We start from the raw sequence: 17,509 nt of genomic DNA, 5'->3' as shown, positions 1-17,509 counted from the left end.
GGTATTCAGCAGTAATGTATTGCAACATTGTGCATTCCGGACCCTCGAGAAATTAGCAACAACCTAAAGAAAGTGGTGTGTGGTTTCCAAAGCCTGGGGTGGAGTGGGTGGTGGTGGGGATTGCGACCGACTGTCTATGTGATTGCCCTCACCGGTGGTGGGGTAGACAGTTCTGCAGTTCCTGCTTGGAATGTCTTTTTAACCAAATGTTTGTGTGGGGGTGGCGTGGGGGGCATGCCTCCCCTGGCTGGGTAAGAAGTTATGAAAGATTTCCTGCCTAATAGGCTTTCAGCCCTGTAGCTGGGAGATGGCACAGTCACTTTTGTTTTGCAGAGAATTCCCTGGGGCCTCCTCTGTGCCCGTGATGAGCACACATACAGCAGCATGCAGAGCGCTGATTAGCCTGGGGCCTGCTGCTCGGCTTACTCTAGAAAATGCTGCTGTGTGTGACCCTGTGCCTTTGGGAATCCTTTCTGGCATTATGTGTTCGAACCAACCTTCTCCCTCTCTCGTTATTCAGGCCCACAAACCCAGTGATGGTCTGACTTTCTAGTGGCTGCTCAAACACATCGCCCCACGTCTGTTCACCGCCGCTCTTCCCTCACACCGCTCTGCCGGTCTGGCTTGTCTTTTCCATCTTTGCTTTGCAAAAATCCTGCCCATCCTTCAAGACTCAATTCAAATATTAATGCTTCACTAATCCTTGCCCTAGAAATTGATCTCTTTTTTTTTTTTCTCTCAAGCTCCTTTATCATTTCTATGCCCAGCACGGACCTTATCTAATTCTGCCTTGCACAATAAATATTTATGGGCAGGCTTTTCCCTCTCCCACTTACATCATAACTTTGTGTTGTACAAATTTCTTGCCCATCCTGAAGTTTAAAAAAAATAAAGTAAACTATTCATGCATGAGGTCTATTTTTTATTGAACAGGAGCAAACAATGTTTGCAGCAAGGATGTTGGGTGTATGTAATAGAAAATAATTAAGATTAAGAATAGACGGACTCACACAAACCAACATCAGGCAATAATGAACACCAGACCAAATAACTCTTGGTCCTTGGATCATGTACAACTGTGAAAGTTTTTTGTTTTTGTTTTTTTTTTTTAAGAGTAATCCCTGCTTGAAGTCATGGTGCTGAAATGCCCAGTATGCAAAGGAGTTGCTATCTCGATGCTTGAGAGGCCTGGGTGACGAATGCAGAGTTCACCTGGCTTGGGGCTCCTCTCTGTCCCCACCAACCTCAGGAAACGGCACAAACATACACAGTTGGTTTATTTCCCACTTGTTTATGGGAGTGGTGATGGAGATTGAATTTCCCTGGAGGTGCTAACCCTGCTCTCCTTGTTATTTCTGTCTCAGCCCTGGACCCATCCAAGGACCCCTGCCTGAAGGTGAAATGCAGCCCGCACAAAGTATGTGTGACCCAGGACTACCAGACGGCCCTGTGTGTCAGCCGCAAGCACCTGTTGCCCAGGTAAGGCAGGGAAGGGAGTAGCTAGAAGTTAGGGGTGTTCTGTGGCTGGTGGAACTGAAGCAATCGGGCTCCACTGGGCTCAGGATGGACGAAAAAGAGAACAGTGTGTTTGCTGCCATTTTAAATGGTGCTCAGGTGATAGATAGTAAGGATCACGAATTGCAAGCTCAGGCACACAAAAGGACAATACATTATTATTGTTGTTGTTTGTTATTAAAAATATGTTGGGGTGTTTTGTCTGCATATGTGTGTTCACAAAGGTCAGAAGAGGACATTGTATCCCCTGTCCTTGAGAATTGAACCCAGGTCCTTTGCAAGAGTAGCCAGTGCTCCTAACTGACCAACCACTTCCCCAGTGCTAAGAATAGCAACCTTAAGTTTTCAAAAATCTTAATTTTGACTCTTGAGTTCCCATCTTAATAGAAAAGCCCCTTTTCGTCACCACTTCCTGTTCCCCAAGTGACCCTGTCATCTAGGTCCAGGAAGCTTACACCCAAGAGAGCAGGAGGAGGCCCTTTCTTCACTGTTCCAGCAGCAGATGACAGTCTGAGCATGGGGAAGCAGGCCTTTCAGAAACTGGAGCTTCCTACAGCTTGTCTTGGCTTTATTAGCTCCAGTGTGACACCCTGGGCTGTGCTGCAGGGTACTTCCCCTCGACAGTTCATGATGGTGGCCTTTGGAGTTGGGCCCTTTGGTTTTTCCTCCTGGGGTGTGTTGTAATTGTCTTTTACACACTCAGCGGCTTCCTCTGAATAGTGTCCTGTCCCACCTGGAAATCAGTGCTAGCATCAAAACAGAGCCTCTCACATCCAGTGAGCCTCTGCCTCTGTCTTCCCTATGTCAGGGGCCTGTGACCACAGACTCAGCCACCAGAATCCTTTGTTGGGCATCGCTTTCAACGCTGTTTTATGTGCAGTCAGCATTTGTGTCTATAAGGCCCAGATAAAAAGTGCTGAGGTGTGTGTGGCTGTTTCCTGGATTGGCACTTCTTCCAGAGTTAGATGGGTCCTGCCCTTAAGCGTGGTTGATAGATCTTAGTCACTCCATTGAAGAAAACTGGTTTTCCCTCTCCCAGCAGCTACCAATGGCAAATAGCTTCTTGGCTAAGGGTGTGCCTACTTCCTCTTCTCTGTGCTGGGATTTTATCTTAATCATGTCTAGGTCATTACTGAGTGGGATGTAAAAATAATTTTGTTGGTATCAGTTGAAGCCTCTTTAGGTACTTACACTCCAAGAAAACCATTCCAGTCCACGCACCCCTTGTGATTTCTGCCCTTTAGGATAGAGGAGCCCCATTAGCAGCAATCAACAGAATGTTCTTGGGGATAGTGTTCCAGGTTGTTCAACCATTCAGTTTCCTGTATATGTGTGTGCACATATGTGTATGTATGTATGTATACATGGATATATATGTTGGCGAATGCCTCAATGCCCTTCCCTGGAATTTGCAGAAATACCAGATGAAAGACTTTTAGTCTTAAATTCAAATGCATTTGAGACCAAGGCAGCCACCTCGGTAGTCAGACATGTCCAGGAGTACGTGGTATTTCCCTGGGCACACCACACTCTGAGCATCACTCTCAGATTGTGTGGGAAGTCCAGTCTCCATCTCCTGTATCCATGAAATTATAATGGCTTTGTGCACAGATTCAGGGATGAGACAAATGTGGGTTCAATCCCTTGTTAGATCCCCCATGCCCTTGCAAACTTGAGAGGTAAACTGGTGATTCTAAATTTGAATTTCTTAATCTGTTAAATGCATTCACTGTGAAGATACAGAACATTTTGTGTGAAAGTTCAATAAAGGTGATGGTGTATTATGGTGGTTTAATGCCAATGCCAGCCATTCTAGCAATTAGTAAAACAATTATAATAGTTATCATTGTCTGAATATGTCTGGAAGCTCAGCCAGAACCCTCCTTCCCAACTGCATACATTCCTGAGAAAGGAGCAACTTCCCCTTGGTTTTCTATCCCTTCCCCCCAGTCTGAGTGTGCTGCCTTCAAGCCCTTGAGCGAGGTCTCAAGGACTGTGGTGACATTTCTGCTGTCACGTTGTGATTTTTGCAACAGGGAAGTCACAGATCATGACTGCATCTCTGATAATAGGGCCCTGCTCACTACCAGAAAACAACTCCAGAAGGTGCTTTGGCTAAGATAGTGCATCCTCTTCCTTAGCTGGTCTGGGGAGGTGGCCTGGCCCTAGGAGGCCCGTGTGTGGTCACTGTGGTTGTTTTTTACCAAATATCTCTCTCAGCAGTAGGGTTTCACAGTCCTCGATGGTAGCCAATTGTGTAACTCCCCAGAGAGCCTTGGATGCCTTCCCAGATGAAACATCTGTCCTTCCACATTAAACTTCAGGGGTCCCCTAGAGTCGGGACAGACTATTGACAGCTCTATTTATTCCTCAATCAGGGAAGTGCTTTTTTATTCTGCAAAACATCTGTAGACAAGGCTGCTAGCCAAGCTGGGCCCTTGCAGCTCAAGGGGAAAAAGTCTTACTTCTAGCCATTGAGAAGCTGCTGACAGACCAGGAGGCAGCTTGGAGGCCCCAGTCAATGAGGAGGCCCCAGATGTAGGCTGGCTTGCACGTGGATTAGAGGGCAAGGTCAGGGAGAGGTCTTGGGCCTGGATGGCCCGTGGAGCTTAAGTGGCTAAAGAAGCTCCTGGGAGGGAGCACAAATCTGTGCCCACAGGATTTCAGGGCTGACCAAACAGTGTTGATGGGTGGTGGGAAGGGAAGTGGCCAATCAAGCCTCCCTCTGCTAGAGTCTCCCCAACCTGGTGAGATGATCTGTAGGGGACCCTTCTGCTCTATCCACAATCTTCTCGGAGAATTCTGTGAATCTTTCCACTTCTTCCTACTGTTAAGCTGCACAGTGGGTATGGGAAGAGGTTGGTTCAGGGCCATATGCTCCTGCTTCAGTCTCCATGGGATCTCATGGGCACCACAGAGTACTGCATGTGCTCAGGATGGCTTCTCTTTGATGACTTAAAAATTCTCAAGTCTACTTTTGGGATGCTTACTCTAGAAAAAAAAATTAAAAATAAATAGGTAGTAGGTAATGGCCATATTGTTGAAATACAGCTACTAAAACATTTCAATATGTTTTGTCTAGTCTTCTGGTTTTTCTTTTCTTGTTTCTTGTTGTTGTTGCTGTTAAAATCTGTTTATTTTATGCATATTAGCATTTTGCCTGTATATAAATGTTTGCACCACACTATGTGCCTAATGTCCTCAGAAGTCAGAAGAGGGCATCGGATCCACTGGAACAGGCGCCATGTGGGTGCTGGGAACCAAACAGGTCCTATGGAAGAGCCGCCAGTGCTGGTGACTCCTGATCCACCCCTTCAGACCCTGGTTTGGCTTATTGACTTGTTTTTGTCAAGACTTTTTAACCAATAGTCCATGTGGATGTGGATACATGAATACTTTATGGTACTGTAAACCATGCTTAGAATTTTTAATTACATAGCATGCTGTGTTAAAATTTAACTTGAGAGGCGGGTCACATTTGTAAGCACACACACACACACACACTAAGTCTGTAAAACTTTCAAAGGAAAACCTGACCTTGGCTTTGATGAAGACTTCCTAAGTGTGGCAGAGCAAATGAGATTGCACCAAAAGTGAAGATGTCTGATGTTCTGTACCTATATCAAGTGTGTGTGTGTGTGTGTGTGTGTGTTAAAGTCCAGACATGCTGGGAGAAGATATTTCAGAGGGGTTACTTTACGTTTGTACATGTAAAAGCACTCTTATGTATGTTTATATCAGCTTCATTTAGAGTCAAGATAGTAAGGAACTCAAGGTGAAGCTATCAGCCAGTTGTGGCATTTCCATTATAATCGATACTATTCGGCAATGAGCACACATAAGATATTAATATATCAAACGATCATGTGATAATCAAATAGTGAAAAGAATCACACTCAAGTAGACAGTGCGAAAATCTCCATTTCCTCCCTTCTGGGGCCAAGTGAAGAATTAAGAGACACTGACTACCTATCTGCCGTGACAGAAAGCATACTAGTTGCCTGGGGACAAGGACAATCTGAGAGTGTCTACATGTGAATGGCTACACATTTTATAGCTCATGGCCATAAGGCAGATCCCTTGGGAAACAGAGAAGTCAGACTCCATCCTGGGATGCCAGAGACTCCATTTGTAACTGAGTTTACTAGCAATGGGAAGGGGTGTGCTGGAACAACATCTCATTATTCATTCTTGTCATAGTCTCTTTTTTTAAAAATCCTCTTGGGTATTTTTAAGTAGAATATTGTCAAGGGGACAGAGCCAACAGAGGGCTCTGGCAGCAGGGTATCTCTGTTGGTGGGGAATCATTGTTTCAAATCTGCTGCTCTGTGGAGGTGGGGGGAGGGAGAGGAGGTGGGGGAAGGGGAAGGAGGTCGGGGGGGGGGGGGGCTCCCTGCAGAGGGCTGAACATTGATTTTTACCTCTCTCTTACCATTGATTTTCATTTGGAGAATAGAAAATTGAAAGCATTTGTTTGGGGCCTTCCAGACAAACCACGTTCTCTGATTCTGCCGGAGTGCAGCAAATGGGGGAGCAGGCGTCGGCATGGAACCCTTCAAAGCCTTGGGGAGCTATGGGAACTCATCTATTTTTAAGTAAGGAGCGAGAGATGGCCCAACTTCCCAGAGGGCTGGGCCCCTCTAATATAATGGGCCTTCATCTCTGCTTCCTTACTATCTGGAATAACAACTAATTCTCTGCACCAGCAAAAGGATTTAGATGCCATCGAGGCTTTGGGTATACAGTAGACCAATCTCAGAGTTTTCTCTTCTTTTATGTGAACTTGAATAAAAAGAATCAAAGTGTTTGAGGTCAGAGAGAAACACATCACAGGATGTGCCTCAAATACCAAACTCTCAGAGGATATTTGAAAGGATGAGGGTATTTCATCTCAGTTTTGTTTTACAACAAAGCACTGCCTCCCGCTACAGGGGCTTTGAACCGGTTGATTATACATACACATAGCTGTGGAGGCTCAGAAGGCACATGGCCACGTGGAAGGTGCCAGGCTCCGGGGTGCTTGGCTGACTCTCTGATGCTTCCTGCATCAAGGCATATCACCGTGTCTTAGAGACCACCTCCATTACTAGGAAACTGCACTGATGTGGCTTGGGTCCCTTCTGTGAGGAACCACATGCTGCCTTTGGGTTCTGTTTTAAGCTCAGAGACTCTTCATGGGCAGGGTTTGGGTCTGGGAAGAACTTGCTATTATTCCTCTACTGGTTATTCAAGCATCACAGCTACATTTGGGTTCACCCTCTTGGGGGTCCATCTCTTTGGTAAAGAGAAAAGGCTCCACTGTGGTCTGTCATCTGGCAAAGGCCCACGATTTGTATATGTAGACCTCATGCCAAGTACAAACTATGGAAGAGAAGGAGAGGGAAGCGTAATGTTTCAACCCAGGACTGGCTGGCTGCTTACTGTGTTTCAAAGCAGTTTGCATGGAGGGATCTCACAGCTGTTTAGCAGGACTGGGTTTTGTACCCCAGGTGACAGAAGCCGCTGCTCAGGTTCCATAAATAATTGTCCCAATTGCACATGGCCACTGAGGGGCAGATTTTTATCTGTGTGCAATTCCTCATGCTGTACCTATGTCACACAGAAGCAACTGGGGATGTAGTTGGGAAGGGGTACCCAAAGATGATCTTCAAGGGGACAGTCACTGTTCTCCTGGTCTCTGAGGTTCTGCCATGCAGAATCCTCAACCCCTTTCTCCTAGTACCTGTCCTTATCAAGCAATCGGTCTGGACGCTGGTATTAAACCTATTTCCTCCCTTCTATGCCCACATACATTGGTCCAGGTCCCTTCTCCTTCGCCACTTTTCCAGAAGTATTCATCTAAAGCATGTGTTCCTTAATTGTAGAGATATTGAATTAATTTAAACCCATGAGATCTTACAACAGAGACACTGCCCATCTGTGCTCAGGATGCAGCCGTGCCTTCTCCTGATGTCCTCCCTGGGCACAGTTTTGTAGCCCAAGCCCATTGTTTTCCTTCCTCTATGAAACTGGAGGCCCTGATTGGCGGATCCTGTTGACAGGGGCAGTAGAGAATAAAAAAAGCAATCTGTGTCAGAAATGTGAATAATTGCATGGAATTTTTCATCCCCCGGAGCAAGGGACAGCATGTGAGGCAGACACTGTACTGTGAGGTATGTGTCACATCGCAAGGCAGATTCACAAAGATATAATGGTTTGTTTTAGAGTCTTTGTTTCTTGAGAATTTCATACAGGATTAATATACTTACATCATTTCACCCCTCCTTCTTACCTTCAACCCCTCTCACATCTCTCTCTTAAATTCAAGATTTCTTCAATTATCATTACACACACATACACACACACACACACACAAACACACATACATGCACGCATGCACCCTACTGAGTTTATTTAATGTTCTGTGTATGTATTTATGTTTAGGACGACCACTTTGGATTGGGTGACCTTTCAGGATTTCATTCTAGAGAAAGTGGATTCTCCCCTCCTCTGCTGCACCTGTGGGGTGGGGAGTGTAACTTTCCTTCATCGCGATGTCCTGTCACCTGTTGGTGTCACTACACAGGTCTTGCTGAGGACACCAGTTTCACAGGTTCAGCTTCTCTGCCATTTATTGAATATTACATCTCCCAGAAGGCATCCTGGTCCTGTGGTTCTGATAACTTTCCCTCCTCTTCTTCCTTGATTTCCCCAGCCTGGTTAGGAGTTGTATTGTAGATTATCAGTTGGGGCTGGGTACCATACTCCACTTGTTTCCTGCATTTGACCAGTTGCATAACTTTGCAACAATCACCATCGGCTGCAGAAAGTTGTAGCCAGATCTACAAAGATACCTTTAATCAACAAAAGCATGTTTTCTAGTACAATGTGGCACCCTAGTGTTGTCTTTCCTTGCCCCCCTTCTCTTAAAAAGCCATACTCTCAATGCCACCCGAAACTGGCTGGATAGGACAGGCTTAGCTGTCACAGGTTCCTAGTGAGTCTCATAGCTTGGTGTGGCAGCTTTGGGGTGTGGCCCTCATGGGCTAGAACTCTGCCTCATTGTTAGCCCCTTTCTAGGTTCCCAGACGTCACCGCCTACAAAAGTGGGTTCATCCATCCCGTTGAGTAAAGCACTGGCTCCTTGTCATTCTTTCTTTGAGCCATTTCCTGTCTACAGGAGATGAGGAATGTTTTACAGTTGGCTTCCTAGGATGAGCATGTGCCCAGATGTTAAGAAGCCCAGCATCTGTGGTGCTGAGATGACTGGTTTCTTTGTGGGGCACAGGGTTGTTTAAGGACACCTTCCCATTTCCTGCCTCCACGTCTGAATGGCGGCAGCGTTCAGTGAGCTCCGGCTCTGAATGCTGCCTCAGATGTTGGGAGTATAGGCGCTGTTTCTGTGTCTGCTTATTAAGTAATGTACCCAGTGGCAAATCTCTAGCTTCAGAATTCAGCGTGTGAGGAAAAAGGAGGCTGAGGTGGGTATGCCATTTGGAATAGATAATCACTGGGTATGGGTTCCTTGTGGGATCCTGTCACTGCTGAGGGCACACAGGTGTGGATCATGTGACCACGCTCACACATCTGTCCCTGCTCATTGTGAAATGAACAAGTTTGAGCGTCCTGCAGTAAGCCGAAGCTAATGCTCACCACCCATCCTGAGGACACGGGTTATGGGGACAGATTAGCAGTCAGGTAGGCCCAATACATGTAGTCACCCAAAAGACATGAACGAAAGTTGTAAGGTTGAAGTTTTTCATTTTTCCTCCTTTCTATTTTGGTTTCCTTAAATGCATTCTGCTTCCTGTATTACCATTGATCTACTTTGGCCCTCTGGTCCTCATCAGGATTCCCCATTTCTCTGATTTCAGTGCCAGTGTTTCACACCAGCTTAATCCAACCAGTGAACCCTGAAAGACATTCTTATGGCTATCAGACACTGTAGTAGACCCCAATCTAGGCACTGACCTTACAGATCCTTGAGCCAGAAAATGGGATCAGGATGAGTAGATGAACTCTCAAGACTATCTTTAGAAGGACTCTCTGTGTTTTAAATAGAATGCTCCCAAGCTAATGTTCTGTCTTTAATGTTCTTTGTGGAGGGGTGGGCAGAGGGAAGGCCCTCATGCACAGAAGGACAAGAGATGATGTTAATTAGTTGGAGGACCTTGGTTCTGTTCCAGTGCTTACTCCTGAGTGATGCTTTTCACGAGTCCACACTGAACCTGTTTGCTTCCATTATCAGGTGAGAAAAGGACTTCTGGCAGCCTGCCTTGCCTCTGATGATTTCAAAGATACAATGCTTTCCAGTGAGCCATGGGGTGAACTCCAATGGGTGATGCCAGTCTAAGCATCTCATGGCCGTGAGAAATCCTAGAGCAGAGACAAGGTGGTGGGGCTGCCCTCCTGTCTGGGTTGAGATCCATTTTCTTGCTGTGTACCAGAATGATCCTGGGGAAAATTGGAACAGTGAAAGCTGGGGCTTAGCTCTTTCTGGCAGTGACTTTGATAGTTCATACCACCTTGTTATGGTAAGTAAGGTCAAGGGTATTAATTCCTATGCTACTACACTGGAGTTGTAATGATGCCTTTATTCAACAAACATATGTAGGTACCTTTCTCTAGACACGGCACTGTGTGTTTAGAATTCTGTGGTAAATGAGTGTAGTCTATCCTTGTAGATATTAAGTCTATTAGAAAGGATGGTTAGAATGCAACTGAAAATCTAATCACGGGTGATAAAGTGTCCTGGAGCTTAAGACACGGGGCTCGTGTTGGTCGCTTCCATTTGATTGAAGCGGGGAGACCTTGTGACACAGGCAAGAGTAGGGGAAAGTATTCTCGGTAAACGGAACAGAGGCACAGGCTTCTGAGTGAGGAGGAAGGAGAAGGGTCCTGCTGTTCCAAAGGAAGTGAGGATAGAGCAGCCTGGACTGGTAGAAAAGGCAATGGAAGGTGTAAACCCAGAAGGAAGGCAGGGCTTTGTCATGTAGTGTCCTGATGGCCGCAGACACAGGCTTGCTTCTCAGCCATATAGCATGGATAGCTGTGTGGCTTTAAGAAGGAGAATCTGTGTTTTAGAAAAGACTGAGTTTCCTTGAATTCTTACTCATTAAGGCAGACTCTGTGCTACATGGGAGAGTTGTTGAAAGTGTGTGTGTATATGTATGTATATGTGTGTGTGTGTGACGTGTGTGGTAGGTATGTGTGATGTGTGTGGTGGGTGTGTGTGTGTATACTTGTATGTGTGTATGTATGTATATATGATGTGTGTGGTGTGTGTGGAGGTGTGTGTGTGTGTGTGTGTGTGTGTGTGTGATGTGTATAGTGGGGATGTAGTGGAGGTGTGTGCAGAAATCCTAGCCATCTCCATGTTGAGCTTCTGTTCTAGTGGAGGAAGGTAAAGTCACAGGTGCCTCACTCTAACTGAGAAAGTGAACAGTCCCACTACACACAGCTGCAGTTCTAAGAAGGGAGTGACTCTTGCAGATGCAGCTGGAGCTGAAAGATAGAAGCTGGAGAAGGTGACAACAGTAGTCAATAGTAGTTGGCAGCAGGCAAGGAAACTGACTCAGACAATACAGTGACCAACATTGGCATGTGGTGTCAATATTAACGGCTGTTAAGTGATAATTCTCCCCCACAAACCGTCTTACCTGGAAGAGCCTCTCTGCCTTCAATCTATTTTTCTGCCCTGAATCTCCACTCATGAATTCATGAGTCTAAACCCTACACCATGACATCATAGTAAGTAAAGCAGTGTGCAGTACCCAGGGTCCAAAGATACAGTGGCCATGCAGTAAACATTAGTCTCTTAGGTAAGAGTCAGATTCCCCAAGAGCAGCAAAATGGGACGTTAGTAACTGTCATCCTCAGAGATCTCAGGATTAACACAAGTTCAAATATGCAGTGTTCTAGATCATATCATTGTTGCTTTCATCTCTTTGGCTCCTGTAATGCAATGCTGGAGGCTGGACAGCTTATAAACAAAAAAATTTTTGTTTCTCAGATTCTTAGAGATGTAAAATTCACAGCAGGTACCATGCCTAGCATCATCCATTTCCTGGTGTTTAGAGGTGTTGTTGTTGTTGTTGTTGTTGTTGTTGTTGTTGTTGTTTTGGTCAGGCCCTTACATAGCAGGAGAAGCCACTGATACTCCCCAGCCTCTTTTTGAAGTAAATCTGGAGCTAGAGAAATGCTCAGTGGTTAATACCGCTTGCTGCTCTGGAAGAGGACTTGGGTTTAGTTCCCAGTACCCACCCTGGGCAGCTCACAACCACCACCAACTCCAGCTCCAGGATCATCTGGCATCTGTGGGCACTGGGCATTCGCATGATGCATGTACATACATGTCAGCAGAACACTCATACACACAAAATAAAAATAAGAAAAAGAATAAAGAACAATAGAGCCACTAGTCCCTCTCTCCAGACCCAGTCACTTCCCAGACACTTCCCATTCAGATACTTTAGCATTTGGAATTCAGTTTCAAGATGGAGAGGCAACAGGAGCACTGACTCTTGGTGTTCCACTCTAACCCTGGCTCTCCCTAGTTCCTGTCTTTACTCGTTTCCTAACAATAGTCTTCAACTCATTTCACTATCAACTTTAAAGTCGAATTCCATACTGTCAAGAAGATGCAACTGGATACAGGTTAGACTCTAGGTACCGCTCATCCTCAGGTGACTGTTCACCACCCTTGAGTCTATGAACTAACACAGGCACTTCCTGAACAGTTGCTGGGACAGAGCTAAGGCGCTCCACAGGCATTCTTTCCCAAAGAGAAGAAACCATATAAAGGGGACAATAGAGCCAGCACCCAGATAACAAACTAGATGTTGAACACGTGCCCTTAACCCTGACCCCAAGTTGGGTGGATGTGGGAAAACTTTGCTAATTAAGGCCAAAGTCCACCATGGCCAAATAGCCTCTGAGCTTAGCAGCAATGTGGAGGATGCCATTCATTGGCAGGCCTTCTCCTTCTGTGACCTTGTCTGGGGATTTATAAGCCCCGACACACACCTCTACCTGAAGAATGCCATGTGACCTTACTTGGATACAGGATCAATTTCCTGTCTCCTGATAAGGACCCACTCAGCAAGCTCCTGAAATTCCTGAAATGCTTCCCCATGTTAATGAGGCAGTTCAGTTACCCCAAAGTCCCCAGCCAGTGACCTTTGCCCATCCTGAATGTTCCTACCCTCAATCCCCCAAAACTTTGTAAGCCTTGAATCACCCCAAGTAAAGCTGATCTGCCTCCTTATAGAAGGTCCCAGTGTGGTCATTCACCTTATAGATAGATTCACAGGGCTTCTAAATCCCTGCCCCCTACCCACCCAACTCATCATCTCTGCTTCCATTGCCCTTGTGGACTGCATCAGCCAATGATCCGTGAGAGCAGTGAGGACCACAGGTGGAGACAGGATAATCTCCGAGGCTTGCTGGCTTCTAGCCTAGGCAAGTAAGCATCAACTCTAAATTCAGGGAAAGATCCTGCCTCAAATGACTAGATAAGAGAATTCTAGAGGAGAGCCTGAGGCCCTGTTGTAGCCTCCACATTCACAGCCACACATCTGTGTGTATGTATACATATTCACACACACACACACACACACACACACACACACACAGAGAGAGAGAGAGAGAGAGAAAATAATGATACATACATACTTTTAAAAGACAACATCACTCTGAACTTGTTGCTCTGACTTTAAGGTCCACTTGGACAGAGCTCCTACCAGAGATTCCCTGGGGCAGGCACCTCACCTATTGGACTCACATGGTCATAGTATTGCCCCCCTCAAGCTTTAATAGAAAAGGGTTGGGCCCTGAGGAGCCAGGTACCACCCCTTCCCCAGAATGACTCTGTCTGTAGGGTTCTTGCCTTTGGCTCCCTGGTCTGGCAGTTCACACCTCTGGATCTGTATAGGTTTGTGCTCTATGTGTTAATGAACACTGATCTAATGAAGGTTCTTTGTTGGTACCATAAGGCTGGCAGGGGCTGCTGCACCTTGAGCTGGGATGGGAAAGTAGCTGGAATGCCTTCTTAGAGGACATTTTGGACGGTAACTCTTGGCTTCTGCTTTCATAGCTAATTAATCTCCCCATTTCCTTTACAGTGCTTGGTTTCTGTTAGCCTGCTAACCCATACCCTCTCCTTAACCAGGAGTTTTAGCCACACGTTTAGCTTTTTCTCTTTACATAAGCCAAGAATGTTGCAGATCTTCAAGTTCAGATGCCTTTCAGTGAACATTTCAGACTTTAAATCATGCTACATAGAGCAGTCTGGAGGAAGTAGGCTAATCCCTCAGTGCTGGGCTTTCGAATTTCGCCAGCCAAATATCCACTGTCAGTGTTTCCAAATTCTACCTTCCAAAAGGATTAAGACATAAGCACGGGTCAGCCACGCTTTTTGCCACTTTAGAAGGACTATGACCTTTCCTCCAGTTTCTTGTAGCATGTTTTCCATTTCTACGTAAAACCTTGTCAGGACAACATCCTTGACTGGATCCCACCAAAGTTTTGTTCGGGGAACTGAGGTTTTCTTTAAAAAGACCAGGGCTTTCTGTGAAGCTGTCTTCTTTTCCCTTTGCCTTGTCAGAGTTTCACATAACAACCCAGGTCTGATCATAGGGCTTTTCCTGGCTCGAAGGCTTCCAGACCTCTTCTAGCTTCACCTGTTACCAGGGGTCAGAGCCTCTTCTCCAGTATAGGTCTCATTACAGAGGCACCACACTTCTTTATACCAACTCTCTGTCATAAACAAAGCACCGTAGGCTAGGTGGCTTTTACACAGGACAGAAAAGACACTTCCAGTTTAAAGACTGGGAAGTCCATGGTGCAGGTTCCCGAAGACTGGGGGTCTGGTAGGAGTCTGTTCCTCATAGACAATACCTTCTCAGTGGGATGTCATGTGGTAGAAGGGCTCTCTGTGGTCTCTTTTGCAAAGTCTCTAACCCCATTCATGAAGATGAAATATCCTTTGATCTAATCACCCCTCCCAAAGGTCTTATCCCAGTGGGAGTTAGAACTTTCATTTATGGTTTAAGGGAGGGCACACATCAGTCTCTAGTGCTTGTCACTCATACTAAGTTCTACCCTGATTATACAGTTTCCGCTTCGCTAGGTGTGGTAGTTTAAATGAGAGTGTCCCCCATAGGCTCCTATGTTTGAATGCTTGGCTCCCAGTTGGTAAAACTGTTTGTAAAGGATTAAGAGGTGTGGCTTTGCTGGAGGAGGTACCTCACTGGAGATGGGCTTTGAGATTTCGAAAGCCCATGCTAAGCCCTGTGGTTCCCTTTCTGCCTGCTGCTTGTGGGTTGGGATGCAAAGCTCTCAGCTTCTACTCTAGCACAATACCTGCTTGCCACCACAGTCCCTGCCATGGGAATAATGGACTAATTCCAGAATCTGCAAGGATGCCCCCCCCACCCACTGCCCCAGTTAGGTGTTTTCCTCTATGAATTTCCTTGGTCCTGGTGTTTCTTCACAGCAATGGAGCAGTAACTAAGACATCATGTTCCTCTCAGTGGTAGAGCCCAGATCCTCTCTGTACCAGTTCTCTGAGGACACAATCCACTTGCTTCATGTCTCCTGTGCCTGATTCAGGATGTGACATGTGATAGGTATTCACAAATATTTTGTAGACAAATAGGTCAGTTAAGGGAGAAGCTAGAGAAGTGAAATTGGGATAATTTGCTTAATTAGGAACTGGGAAAATCGGCTGAGTTACAAAATGGTGCCTGAGGGGAAGATACCTGAGACAACGTGAGAACAGGGCCACTCCCTCGTGTTTCCTGTACAGAAATCACCACATAGCAGTGACAATTTGTTCTCTGGGAAGAGCTTGATTCCAAGGCACTGCCCCTAAGTGACCTGTGACCTACTTCTCTCTAGGACTATGCCCCTATCTGACCTGTGGCCTACTTCTCTCCAGGGCTTTGCCCTTGTCTGACCTGTGACCTACTTCTCAAGGTTCTTGTCTCATTGCCCATCCTGTCTCTGTGCATAGTGACTAGACACACTTAAAGGTCATCTTCCCTCTGAAGCTGGGGGACAAGATGCTGTCTGCCTCTCAGAACTTCCAGTCTGTGTTCCTCCTGGTGCTGCGGAATGACCTTTGCATACCCACCTTAAGAGATGATGCAAGGCCAGGAACTGGCACTGAGTGTTCTCCATTCCAGTTGCCTGTGGTGAGCCCTGCATGGTTCTGTCTACTTCTGAGCCCTTATAAATGCTCAACTTTCATTCTTAAGGACTGCTCAACCAGGAAGCTCATAGACTCCATCGTCTGTCTAAGGTTGGACTTTTTAATCCCTTGGCCTAGGGCATTAGCCTTTCTAGCTCCTAAGAATGGCAGTGACTAGTAACCCTGAGGCCATGCCACATACCTAGCAGCAGAAAAGGTGGGAGTGGTGTCTGAGATAAAAGCCTAGAATGAAGGGCTGACAGATGGGATGTCTACCTCCCCAACGGGTCTCAGGGCTGTGGCTGCCACCCTCTACCCTTGGTGAGCCCAACATATACCTATAAACCAAGTAGATGGAGCCATGATGCGATAGGATTGTTGCCTATACCTATTCTCCAATTGAGCAGTTTCTTCAGATACCAATTTCTTCCCCTTATATTATGAGGGAAAGTGGTTTTATTGTGATGGCCTCAGTGATAGTCTTGGGTGGCCCTTTGGTAGTATATGCAAACACTTTGCTTCAGTTGGTTCTCAGAGTGGTAGGTGGTAAAGACTGCTATAGCAGAGTGTGGGGTAACGGGCAAGCACTCCACCCAGTGAACAGTTGAAGGAATTATCGCGTGTCCCTACAAGACTGCAGTGCCTGTGGAGTCAGTAAAGTGTGCCAAGAAGAACCACTTTGGAGATGGTTTCAGGGGAACAGTGTCTGCTTTATTGCAATAAGCAATCACTTACATTAAACAGTTATGAAGTAGCAGCAAAGTAATTTTATGGCTGAGGGTCACGGCAACACGAGGAACCGTGGTAAAGGATCGAAGCATCAGGAAGGCTGAGAACCACTGGATTACATAGTAGAGGCCTATCAACTGTGTCTGCTCAGTGCATGATCACACCGCCACCAGAGTCTCTATCAACTGTGACTGTTCAGCGCATTGTCTCGGTTAGACAATGAGCGTGATCACACTACCACCAGAGTCTCTCTGCAGAAGAAGTGCATAAAGAGGGACTTGGAGGCTGCAGACTCAGCAGCTCACCAGCTGCACTAGCTGCGGGCTACTCAGGCTGCTTCGGAATTTAGTGTTCTGACGTCTGGGCATACTCCGGAGCATGGCGTGCCGGGTGGCAAGTCGGCTGACCCCTGGGGTCTGGCCTACATTTTCTCCTACACGGTGCCCTGCTACTGAAGTATAGACTGGTCGACTGCTGACCAGCATTTCAGCCTCACTGACCTTTCTGGTTCCACCTTGTCAATCTCTTTCATGGAGAAAAGTCAACTTTAAAGATTTACATATCAGGACTCTTGGTTTACTTGATCTCAGCATTCAAGAAATAAAGACATCCCCTCTTCAAGTGAGTTCTGAATTATGCAGAATTAGAAGTCTCCCTACCCAACCCTTTTGAGGCAGCACCAATGCCTTTGGCTCCTCTGGCAGAGTGCAAAGGGTATTGTTTTCTTGGTAACTTCTCCACATTAGTCCAGTTTCTACTCTGAAACATGGAGACACACTGTGCTAACATATGCCGGAGCATCCTGTATCTCCTTGTGAAACAACTGAGAAAAGGTATGTGGTGTGTATGGTGTGTGGTATGTATGGTATGTAGTATATGCGTATTGTGATGTGTGTTGTGTGTGTGTTGTGTGGTTAGGTATAGGGCATGGGGCACATCTGTGTTGTGTGTGTTGTGGTATGTGTGGTTGGGCATGGGGCATATGTTGTGTGTGGTATGTGTGTTTGTGTATGTGTGTGGTGTGGTATGTGATATGTGTGTGTGTTCATGCACAAGCATCCAGGAACACCAGGCAAACATGCTTAAAGGGAAATG

The 17,509-nt window shown here is 46.2% G+C and overlaps 1 protein-coding gene across 4 annotated transcripts in view; it reads left to right on the top strand.

The window, feature by feature from the left end:
- Positions 1-17,509, top strand: part of Spock1 (SPARC (osteonectin), cwcv and kazal like domains proteoglycan 1) — a 488,983-nt gene that overhangs the window by 323,848 nt on the left and 147,626 nt on the right. For all 4 annotated transcript variants that reach the window (XM_021180197.1, XM_021180196.1, XM_021180195.2 and 1 more), the window contains one exon: positions 1,365-1,479. In XM_021180197.1, the coding sequence (XP_021035856.1) occupies positions 1,365-1,479 (115 nt within the window). The remainder of the gene's footprint in view (positions 1-1,364; positions 1,480-17,509) is intronic.

The sequence above is a fragment of the Mus caroli genome, chromosome 13 (genome assembly GCF_900094665.2).
Source record: "Mus caroli chromosome 13, CAROLI_EIJ_v1.1, whole genome shotgun sequence".
In the NCBI taxonomy this organism is placed as follows: domain Eukaryota; kingdom Metazoa; phylum Chordata; class Mammalia; order Rodentia; family Muridae; genus Mus; species Mus caroli.
This window is presented reverse-complemented; position numbering and strand designations above follow the sequence as displayed.